We start from the raw sequence: 11,637 nt of genomic DNA, 5'->3' as shown, positions 1-11,637 counted from the left end.
CTCCCTAACTTATACACACGCTTGCACAATCGGCTTCTAGCCTCGACACTGTGCATAACAGTTTCGGTTTTTCTTCTACCTGTCATACAGTAAGTTGCAAAACCGCCCTCACCCTTTGTGCAAGCGACGATTTGAAAAGACCCCTGTCGCCTCAGGGTGCCCCTTGCTAGACTCCGCCAATCACAGAAACCCAAGATATACTAGTCCTAAGTTAGCTAGCTCGCGATTACTACTGTACTCTGTATACAGAACAGGTCTAACTAATTATTACAACATATTAACTTATACGCTGTAAGAGGCTAGACTCGAGAGAGTGCTATACTAAAGGTAACGCTAGGTGTAACAAGTTTATATTCGATAGAGAGCTAATAGCTATCTACTCAAGAGCTTATATCTATGTACGGATTAGACAAAGATGCTCTTCCATTGATCTAAGCGTTATGTCTGAGCGCTGCGTCCGAACGCGGTTCAGATGGCCAGAATCTGGGTGCTATGACCTACACCCAGATTCTGTGATCGCGCACCAGGATATCATCGAGGAGCTCTACTAAAGGACGTCTAGCCCGTTACATTAGCAATGTTCAGAGTCCAGCATGGACGTATGCAGCCCACAGCAGGGGACCACCAAGTCGGAATGGGCTTTTCGAAACACCCCAGTCGCTCTGTCGGGGCTCGCCGCCATCACCATCCGCCCTGGCCTCCTCTATCTGCATTGCCTCTATATCTTTGTTCCGAAGCTCCCGAATGGCTCGATGCAGTCCCCGGCATATGGCCATGTCTGTCATTCCTTCCTCCGCGAGCGTTGTATACAGGTCGTGTGCCACGTCGACACAATGCTTGTCTGATACCTCCCAGAGCGTTCCTATAACATGCCGGAAGCCGGCAAGTTGGCATGCGCTGACAAGGTGGATCTCTTCATCTGCAAGTGTATCTGCTTGGTTCACTTTAGTCGAGCAGGCCGATAGATAAGCAAGAAATGGCGAGCTCTCTTGGAGCCTACAGTCGCGAAGATTAGCCACGGTGATGGGAGCTTCGTCCTTGCCCAGAACTAGACAGCTCTCTGATGGCTCGGAAGGATTCGAGCGTCCGTGGCTAGCGAAATGAAAGATCTTGCCTGTGCGCAGATGTGCTAGGATCTCCTCCCGTTTAGCAGCTGGCTTTTTGGGGTTCAATTTCAGGCTTGGGCATAGTTTTTCTAGCATTTCTACTTCCTGCCTAGCAAAGTGCAACCCTGAATCTGGTACAGTGATGAGTACAGCGTCTTCTTGCGCTTGCTTCGCAGGAGGTTGGCCGTGTTGTCGCCGTCCATAGACCAAAGCCTTGATAGATGAGCTATAGGAGGATATTGCTCTATCTAGCACGGTGTCGGCAGAGGATTTGGAGTGTCGACCAGCAGCATGGAGGGGCAGCTGGCCGAGCTGTCCTGTCGGGATCCACCAAATGCGGGGCCAGTCATCGTCCGAGGGAGCCTGCTTGAGATTCAACGCCTCTAAAACTGGACGTGCGGCCACGTCCCATAGCCACTCTAGCATTTGCTGAACGCGGTACGAGTTGGCGGTGTGCAGCGACTTAACGTGGCTCTCGATGTCTTTAAGCCGCAGATCTGGAAGCTCTACTACACTGATCGGTAAGTCGTGACGCACTAAAAAGGCGTCACATCGGTGGGGGCTGACATTCACAACGACAATAGGGCCAGCAGAAGCTGCTCTCTTCAGTTCGTCTTCGGTAGGCGGAAGGAGAAAGTTTTGGAAGCCGTCTTTTAAGCGAATTTCAGCTAAAACCTCTTCGATCCGTTTCTCAGCCGCCCAACGTCTGTTCTGTTTATAACTACTAGAGTGCGCATCTTCTATAGGAGTAAGAGTGTTCAAATCTATAGATGAGTCTAGTTCATCTCGAAGAGACACAAACTCTTCAGCAAGCTGAGGATGGCGCTGCTCAAGTTCAGAGACATCTGATCGCATCTCTAGCAGCAGGCCTGCAATGACGCCACGGCCGAGCTCGAGGAGCTTCAAGGCATGGTAAGCCGACTTCCCAGCATTGAGAGCAGTGGCGGCTGCCATGGACGCTAGGCCGGCAAATCGTTCTAGCTCATGCTGTTTGTCTGTATGTTGCAGTGATCGCAGGCTCACAGTAGGAAGCAGTTCTACCGCCTCTTCAAGCAGTGTGCTCGAGCGAGCCCAGCTTGATTGTTCGGAGAAATGAGCAGCCACTTTCTGGGCCAGACGAATACGGATTGACGGGGGAGAGCTACGACAGTGCCAGCCTTCTTCAAAGGAGGAGATAGATCGATTGAGGTCGTCCATTGACCCTGTGCGCTCAAACCGCCTGCCGAGCCGGATCCCAAGGTTATTGAGATGCCCAGCTCGATCCGGATGATCCTGAGGCGTAGCACCCACGGCCATGTCGGTAGTTTCGACGGCTCGATTGAGGTCGTCCGTCGACCCCGTGCGCTCAAACCGTGTGCCGAGCAAATTCCCAAGGTTACTGAGACACCGAGCTCGATCTGGATAATCCTGAGGCATAGTATTCACAGCCATTTCAACGGTTGCGATGGCTCGATTGAGGTCATCCATTGACCCCGTGCACTCAAACCGTGTGCCGAGCAAGTTCCCAAGGTTACTGAGACGCCCAGCTCGATCCGGATGATCCTGAGGCGTAGCACCCACGGCCATGTTGGCAGTTTCGACGGCTCGATNGAGCAAGTTCCCAAGGTTACTGAGACGCCCAGCTCGATCCGGATGATCCTGAGGCGTAGCACCCACGGCCATGTTGGCAGTTTCGACGGCTCGATCAAGATCGTCCATCGACCCTGTGCGCTCAAATCGTATGCCAAGCCATATCCCAAGGTTATTAAGACATGCAGCTCGATCAGGATGGTTCTGAGGCGTAGCACTCACGGCCATGTTGGCAGTTTCGACGGCTCGATTGAGGTCGTCTGTTGACCCTGTGCGCTCAAATCGTATGCCAAGCCAGGCCCCAAGGTTACTAAGACGCACAGCTCGATCCGGATGATCCTGAGGCGTAGCGCCCACAGCCATGTCGGTAGTTTCGACGGCTCGATTGAGGTCGTCTGTTGACCCTGTGCACTCAAATCGCCTGCCGAGCAAATTCCCAAGGTTACTGAGACACCGAGCTCGATCTGGATAATCCTGAGGCATAGTATTCACAGCCATTTCAACGGTTGCGATGGCTCGATTGAGGTCATCCATTGACCCCGTGCACTCAAACCGTGTGCCGAGCAAGTTCCCAAGGTTACTGAGACGCCCAGCTCGATCCGGATGATCCTGAGGCGTAGCACCCACGGCCATGTTGGCAGTTTCGACGGCTCGATTGAGGTCGTCTGTTGACCCTGTGCGCTCAAATCGCCTGCCGAGCAAGGTCCCAGGGTTACTAAGGCATGCAGCTCGATCAGGATGATCTTGAGGCATGTCACTCATGGCCTGATTAGTAAGGTCAATAGCTTGATTGAGGTTGTTGATCGATTCTGTGCTCTCGAGTCGCGCTCCGATCTGTATGGCGGTGCTATTCGGATATGCAACTCGACTAGACAGGTCTCGAGATGTAGTATTCACGGCCGTGTTGGCAACGTTGAGGGCTTGGTCAAGGTTGGTTGTAGACTCCGTGAGCTCCACTAGCCGGCTGGGTTCGCTAATACTTCCTCTGTCAAACCTAGATGGACGCGACCGGCCATCACTGTCAACAGTCACAATGTCCACCCTGATCCTATACACATAGTTCACCCAGCCCCGATATTGCGCCTTCGCGTATATTCCCACTCGATCACCTGGTTCCAATGCACCCATAAAACTATCGATGGTGGCTATCGATTGCTGACCAGCTTCCCAGGTAATAGTGTGGTGTCTCAACTGCGCAGAGGCGTGAACATTCCGCTGGATGACGAAAGGCGCTAGGTCTTTGGCGGTTCCCTCATATCGAACTTCAAACCATGTGTAAGAGGCGTCGTAGGTGTTGTGGTGTCTCCAATCGTCGCTCCAGCCCTGATCGTGTGACCAGATCTGGCAGGTAATGCTCGCAATGTGCCCCTGTGGGATTGCGAAAGTCAAATACGGCACGTCTGGACTGTCTTCCGTAAACTCCTGAACATGGCTCTCCATAGCGAGTTCATGATGGAAATATGCTGGCTCCATTGGAGTACCCGATATGCTTGCTGATGGTGAAGAGTGAACAACGAACGGAATCACTCCCCAATGCCTGTTTGGAAGGGCCTTCGGGACAGTAATTTCAGCCCTCGTTTCTGTCGTTGAAGAAGTGTGAACTGTAGCGTCCATTTGCAGACCTTCGGCTGAAATCGGCAAATCATCCAACATGATCTCATCCCACGATTGCTCATTTTCTCCTTCCGCAATAAACGCCATGAAGGTGTCGCATGCATCGTCCGAGTCACTTGCCGTGCTTTTCGGGGGAATGTCGGTGCGAACCTCGATTGGTCCCAAGTACTCATCGGGTTCCAGTCTATCCTTCGTCAGTTTAGATGCGTACTTCTTAGTAACACCCCAAGATGAATTCAGCTCGAAAATTGTGAGCCAAACAAAGGGAGCTGGTCCACTGTACTTAAACCGCAGCCCCAAAGGTTCTCCTTCAATGACATCGAAACTTCTGACGTCGCCGACCTCGACGCCATTCAGTCTTTCAGTACCCCTCGAAAGAAGTATATCAAGCTTCTCTTCTTGAACGCGTGAGGACCGAGGATGAGCCCAAAGCTGCTCAATGTCACGGTAACGGCTGACATGTCGAAGAACATGAGCCAGCTTTGGTATTGCAAGTTCCGTATCCACAGCGATGACAGGGAGCCTCTGGAGCCTGATAGAATTCGTGCTATTCGGGTCGTGCTCCATGATGTCGAATGTATTGTTCTCGTTTACTTTAACGATGAACCTCCCGCGGCCACTAGTTTCAGAGTCCAGAGTAAGATTAGGAGTCCTTGCGAGTTCACTCTCTAGCGCAAGTCTCAGGTTGGCTTCTTCCGGCATGAATTTGACGAACACCTTTTCTCTGAGTGCCCAAGTCCGGAGTACTCCGCTACTCCCCTCAGTCACCCTTGGACCGTCAAGCTTCTGGTCCATAACACGATCAGCCAGCGTGGCTACTGAGTGGAAGCTATCCACCTTCATAATACGAGCCTCATGGGCGAGTCTAAAGTTTCGGATGTCCTCACAGTCAACACCCGAGGGATAAATATCGTAAACGGCGCCAACCGCGACGCACTGGGCACTGCCGACATTAAGACGCACTTTACCATCCCACATCTCAATAACCTGGCAGGTTGGCCGGCTGACGTATTTTTTGGCGCCAAAAAAATCATGGTCGGCATCCCCATACAGAACTGGAACTTGATGTATTTCTTGAGACATACTGGGTATCTCTTTTTCCACGTACTCTCTCACTAGCCTTTGAGTATCACCAACGGATGGTGTGCGTGTAGTATCGTTCTCTTGTAAAAATGGTGCTTGATCCTCATCAGGTGCGATTTTGACCTGTGCCCCGTTGAGAAATTTTGAGATTTGTGCAAAGACATGCTCTGCTGGAAGAAGGTGCACATAAGGACTGAGGTCATATGCTGCATAAATGATACCGCAAAGTCTTCTGCCATAGATCACCCACGATCCAGATATACCACGAGCTATCGAAGTTAGTCGCGACCTTAAATCAAGCATTTTGGTTCGTACAGCATGGGAATTCAAGTTGAATCTTTCTTGTAGACATCACAACTCCTCGAAGGATGATCGATGCCTTTCCTTTTAGCAGGTGTCCCTTCAGCGCCGGCCTGTTGCAGTCGTAGACAATCCAAACAGTTCCGCTGAAACACTCCAGGTCGAGGTGCACTTCTGATACTGATATGGCATCATATGGAGCATCGAGAGTTTTGTATGAATTTTTGAACATTCCAGGTTGGTCTAAATCAATCAAGGCAAAATCTGCCATCTCTGGAGCTCCACCATCAGGAAGTGATAAGTTGCCATTTGTTGTGCCTTGGCCCAAATAAGCAAGGACTTTGGGCGTTCCCATTTTCACCCATAGTGGTTTCAGGACTTCGGCTCCGACGAATATTGTAGAATTCTCAGTCTCCTCGTCCCGATCGGACTCAGTCGATGCGTTCGACTCGTTGTCCGGTTCTTCATCCTCGTCTTTTGAGGTTTCGCTGTCGGCCTCGGTGTTAGTGGATGGAAGATCGCGGTTGTTAGAGCGCTTATGCAGCGGTGGTATAAGACTATGCGCAGTCGTCAACCCAAAGACTTTGTCATTTACTACAACGAAGCCTCCAATCGTCGAGTATCGCTCTGATTCGCCCATCGGATTCGATAATACAGCTTTTAGCTTCAGCCCACAAGCAGAAATCTCGGATTGCTGCATCCAGTATGAAGTTTCATAGCTGCGGTTACTAGAATCAATCTCCATGGGTATCAAAGAGTGCTCCATGGCTGCAGGCCACGGCGCGTGGCGTGATATTATCGGATCGCCCAAGTCGAATCGATCGAGAAAACGGCGAAGATGGGTTATGTTACGGTGTATTTCAAGCTTTGAGACCCTTCTCTTACACCTTTTACTGCCACACCATATCCAGACCATAGGGTTCAACGACACAGTGGATGCTTTCCAAGTGTGTGTTTCCCCAGCCATGCAGAGAACAGGCTCAGTCATAACTTTTTTATCGGACATTGAGCTAGGTAGCGTTCTTGTTCCCCACATTAGACACTTTTCAACCTCCCCTCGAACATTTCGATCCCAGTCCTCGGCAATATCTTCTGGTGGCGGATGCTGTAGCAGAAGCCCAATATAGTGTCCGTCGATGTTGCAGACCTTGCCACTGTTTGTAGAGAGTGTTTTTGTGTAAATTGGAGGCGCCGGCCTGGTAGGTATCTCCGGTTCATCGTCCGATTTCTGCGCGGCAGGTAACTCAGTAGAGGCTGTAGCGGGAAAGATGGATTGCTGCAGATGTTGGCTTTGGCGCAGGTCAGCTGGAGTTTTAAGAAGAATGGGTGTCTCTTGCAAATCTGCTAACTTATTGCCGAATCGCATGGCCACACTAAGAGTCTCCGACTCCCTGGACATAGTGGAAATGATTGCGACGTGCTCGCCAGCGCTGATGAGAGAGTGAGTCTCTATAGATTGCCTCAGCTGAAGGATCTGAGGCATTTATCACGCGACCAGCACAGCCACAGCCCCAATACCCCTCTAAAAAGCAACCATGATAGCTGATGTCTCGCTCACACTGTCAGTCTTATTCGTTCGAGCATCTTCCTACAAGACCTTGCATCTCAACTCTATGCTCTCTAAGCTACTATAACTCCTCAAAATGCCTCACACCGAGTTATCGTTCTCGGAGTCAATTAAAGACGATATCGCGTCCTGGAGTGTGGCTTCGAAATGCGCCATCGTCAACGCCTGTTGGCCACATCTACATTCGTTATCTCACAACTTCGACGAACAAGAGTATTCTGCTTTTTTCGAGATTCTAGGCAGGATATTGAAGAATCTGTCCCCTGCGCGAAACTTCAAGATCCAAAATTTGAACGACCTTATCAAGGCGACCGATTTTCTTGTAGCGAATCGACAACAAACTAAGGGAGCGTTGGTAGCAGAGTTTATTGGCCAGTCAGGTGATGCCAAAGAGGAAGATGTTGTTCGAATGATTGAGCTGGTTGCTCGAGTTCAAGTCGGGATCAATATATGTTCTCAAGGGATGTCTACTGGACGGCAAACTTCTCGTGACACCCCTGTAGAATGGCCACCAGATAAGACTCTCCCGGAAGTAATCGCGACCTTCTTTGAAAACAAGAAAAGGCGAGCCATATCCTCCGATGAGATATTCGACCCCTCATTCACTGCCGCGAAACTGAAAGGAATCTGTCATCTGCACATTCGCTGGACAGATAATCTAGTCGACCATCTAAAACTCGATGGTCGTCCTGGAGATCGAATTCTCTCAATATACCGTCACAAGCTGTTCCTCACGAACCATCGCCATCTCAACTCGCCAAACATTATACCGACAAAGGTCCTGGACGAAGCGATGCGAACACTCGCCCTTCTCTTTCCATCTGGCGACTCTAAGACTATTTCTCTTCTCAAAAAAGAAAAGATCCCTGATTGGTCTATCGTTCCCTCGGAAATCTCGCGGGAGATGGCACTCGATGACTTCGAGTACTGGCGGGGTGATTTAGCACGATTACTAGACCTAAAGCGTGGACCACCAGAGACGATTGCCCAAACACTACTGGACACCAGGGATTTTTCCCAGTTTGCTACTCTGTGGATTGCTATCCTTGGTGTCTTCCTCATCACAGTAATATTTGGTACTTTATCTACAGTATATGCGATAAAGCAGTATCAGATGGCTGTGAAGTCATACGATCTATCTTTAGCTACAGCCTGTCAGCAGTTACCGCAGCTGCCAGGATTCTGCCCTTTGAATGCCCCACCGATATGAGGCGCGATTTGCGAGGCGGATCTCGCTGAAACAGGCCTAACGTTAGTTAGAGTTTCTAAGTACCCATATCTAATCAACTTGCACCCACAAATTGTAAATTTTGAACTCTGTAATGCACCTTTCTGTGCTTAATCCTGACAGTTATTTTATGGAGAACAAACCTTTGTTCCTTTTTTGTGACCCGCGCTGTTGGTTCGCAGGGGGCTTTTTGGCTAAGATTTGGAACAAACTCTTCTCCTCAATCCTTAGTTATGTAAATCAGTTGCAACTTAAGTGTATGGTACAGATAATTCGCGCGCATCTAACTCACTAAGTTTTTATAATATTAACGTGTTTTATAAGCGAGCGGGCCACCTCACCAACATTGTGCACCTCTATATGTATATAGCTCCATCATCATATGACTATCTTAATATATATTAATACAGGAAATCAAGTTGTGTACAGAGTATCTCTCCTACATATATGCGCATTAAAGCCAGTCTCTCTACACCTACTACAACGCGCTCGCCAATCTATTGTCGAAACCAGAGCTATATAGAAGATCAGCTTCAGCCGCTACACAATGCGGCTTGCAGAAAGGTACTAGGAGTGTTTAAAACAGCCCCAGCTACCCCAACAAGTATCGAAGCTAGCTTGCCGTCACCAGCCGTACGGCTAAGCCAAACTAATCGAAAATACGCTCTGCGAGCTATACAACTAGCCCGAACCCATCCAATTACAAAAGCTATTACAAGGCTACAAAAAACAACCCTTCAGCTATCAGAAAAGCCAAACAAGACCAGACAACTACGGGCTATCACGAGCTCCATCCCACCTACCAAAGAGATAGAAGAAATCATCCCATATAGGTTCAAACCATGGGATTCTCTTAACTACAATATCTCTATATCAAAGAAATCTAAAGAAGAAGAGGCAGCCGCACACAAGGATCATATCCAAATGATAGAAGATAACTCTATAGTAATCTACTCAGACGCCTCTAAAACGAAAGACGGAGATGGGATAGGAGTAGGTCTAGTAGTCTACACCCTAAACCAAGAAGAAATCTACGCAGAAACTAAGAATATAGGCGAGAACCAACTTCTTTATAATGGAGAGCTCGAGGGCATTACAATGGCCTTCGAATACGCTGCCAAGGTGGCTCAAAAAGACCAAAGTATCCACGTTTACGCTGATAACCAAGCTGCAATCTACAGGCTCCAGAGTCTATCAGATAAGCCTGGCCAGCAGTGGGTAACGCGGTGCCAAAAAGCAGCTAAAACTATCCAAAACAGAAGAGCGAAGATCTCCTTGAAATGGGCTCCCGGCCATACAGATATCGAAGGAAACGAAAAAGCAGATTCCCTAGCAAAAGAAGCTACAAAACAAACACCAAAAAAACCACAAATGAGCCTAGCCTTCCTAGGCACTAAGATCAAGCTCCTCCAACGAGCTAGCTAAGCAGAAGAGTGGAGAAAGTATAGGGAAAAAAACAAGAGAAAAGAAGACTAGCTACGGAGCTATCTTCGATCTAAAGCTGAAAAACCAACTAGCAATCCCNAGAGGCACGAAAAGAGACATTACAAGCACTTTCTACTCTCTTAAGATAGGACACGGATACTTTAATTCTTACCTAAAGAGAGTAAAGAGAAGAGAATGCGATCTGTGCAAGTGCGGGAGACCGCAAACAGCAGAGCATTTACTTTTATACTGCGGCTTTTACAGCGCAGAAAGAAATAAGCTTAAAAAGACTCTAGACCAAAAAGTAGTTAAACTCCCACTTCTACTCCATACTATGAGCGGTATAGAAGCTACTTTAGCGTTTATTACAAGCACGAGAATAGGAACAAGAAAGTGGCACCTCGGCCAAGAAGGCTAGAAAGAAAAACAAGAGAAATAACAACAAAAGAAAGAGAACAAAGAAGAATAAGTTGTAACTTTATTAGCACTACTTCCTATCCCCTAAGAGAGCACGCTAGAAGGCAGCATAGCTACCCCAGTGGACACTAACCGTGCCAGCGCCGCGCGTAGCCAGTAGTCTATTAGCCATATCGCGCACAGCTACGTAGGTAGGCGAAAATCCACATAGATCCAGATTAAGTATATGATCAACTATTACCTCCTCTTCTAGCTTGGTAAGCTTCTTTAAGTTAGGCTAGCAATCGCGTCGGGCAGGTACACCAGCGCGCCGGCGCTCAAGTGTAGTTTGGGGGACTTTATATGTCAGCGCGGCATCTATATAAGACTAGATTTGGTTTTAGCTAACAGCTGAAATTGCCAGCTATATACCAGCTTCGCGAGAAACGCTTTGAGCTTGATTTGGTGGAGCCATAGTTGATTGAAGTGTAAGAGGTGCGCAAAGTTGGTGAGGTGGCCCGCTCGCTTGTATGGCCCGCTCGCTTGTATGGCCCGCTCGCTTGTAAAATACGTCACAATAGATGTAACTAACTAGCGAAAGTTATTAGATAAAGTATGGTGGGGAGTTGGTGTTCGTGGGTGTGGCCTGCGGCGAGCTAGTTCCCAAGATTATTAAGAAACACAGCTCGATCAGGGTGATCTCGAGGCGTGGCACTCACAGCCATGTCGGCAGTTTCGACGGCTCGATCAAGATCGTCTATCCACCCTGTGCGCTCAAACCGCATGCCAAGCCATATTGTAAGGGGATTCAAATTACTGCCTCTGAGCATCTCTCTAGCTTTAATTGCGTGACCAGATTTGACAGGTACCACTCGGGACATGCTGAGATGGGATTGCGAAAGTTATTTATAGCACCTCTGAACTGCTCTCCGTAATAATTAGACCTGTTTTGCAAATGGAGTACAAGGGTGATCGAGAGCCAGAGAACTTGGGACTAGTACATCTTAGATCTTTGTGATTGGCGGAGTCTAGCAAGGGGCACCCTGAGCCGACAGGGATCTTTTCAAATCCTCGCTTGCACAAAGGGTGAGGGCGGTTTTGCAACTTACTGTATGACAGGTAGAAGAAAAACCGAAACTGTTATGCACAGTGTCGAGGCTAGAAGCCGATTGTGCAAGCGAGTGTATAAGTTAGGGAGCGAGTGTATAAGATGCCCAGGAGTTTGCGATCTGGACGCGTGGGAGAGATGGCAATCTCGACCCCGGAACGCGACCGCGACCGCGACCGCGAAGCGACATCCCTGCCAACCGAGCTACCAGCACCACTGAAGAGGCGCGCAAGAAACACTG

The 11,637-nt window shown here is 49.0% G+C and overlaps 4 protein-coding genes across 4 annotated transcripts; 2 read left to right on the top strand and 2 right to left on the bottom strand.

The window, feature by feature from the left end:
* Window positions 1-581: 581 nt before the first annotated feature.
* Window positions 582-2,402, bottom strand: COCMIDRAFT_110631 (uncharacterized protein; the record flags this gene model as incomplete). Its single annotated transcript, XM_007695523.1, has 2 exons — window positions 582-1,588; window positions 1,640-2,402. The coding sequence occupies 2 exons, from the start codon at window positions 2,400-2,402 to the stop codon at window positions 582-584; spliced, it is 1,770 nt and encodes a 589-aa protein (XP_007693713.1).
* Window positions 2,403-2,777: 375 nt separating this feature from the next.
* COCMIDRAFT_110645 (uncharacterized protein) lies at window positions 2,778-3,173 on the bottom strand (the record flags this gene model as incomplete). The annotated part of the gene is made up of 1 exon (XM_007695522.1): window positions 2,778-3,173. A coding segment is annotated over one exon (396 nt), but the record flags the coding sequence as incomplete, so codon positions are not given.
* Window positions 3,174-4,760: 1,587 nt separating this feature from the next.
* On the top strand, window positions 4,761-4,961 carry COCMIDRAFT_110646 (uncharacterized protein; the record flags this gene model as incomplete). Its single annotated transcript, XM_007695521.1, has 1 exon — window positions 4,761-4,961. The coding sequence occupies one exon, from the start codon at window positions 4,761-4,763 to the stop codon at window positions 4,959-4,961; it is 201 nt and encodes a 66-aa protein (XP_007693711.1).
* A 2,354-nt stretch (window positions 4,962-7,315) lies between these two features.
* On the top strand, window positions 7,316-8,449 carry COCMIDRAFT_31157 (uncharacterized protein; the record flags this gene model as incomplete). The annotated part of the gene is made up of 1 exon (XM_007695520.1): window positions 7,316-8,449. One exon carries the CDS (start codon window positions 7,316-7,318, stop codon window positions 8,447-8,449), a length of 1,134 nt encoding a protein of 377 aa, XP_007693710.1.
* Window positions 8,450-11,637: the final 3,188 nt, after the last annotated feature.

This window comes from Bipolaris oryzae (assembly GCF_000523455.1).
Source record: "Bipolaris oryzae ATCC 44560 unplaced genomic scaffold scaffold_339, whole genome shotgun sequence".
Lineage (NCBI taxonomy): Eukaryota > Fungi > Ascomycota > Dothideomycetes > Pleosporales > Pleosporaceae > Bipolaris > Bipolaris oryzae.
This window is presented reverse-complemented; position numbering and strand designations above follow the sequence as displayed.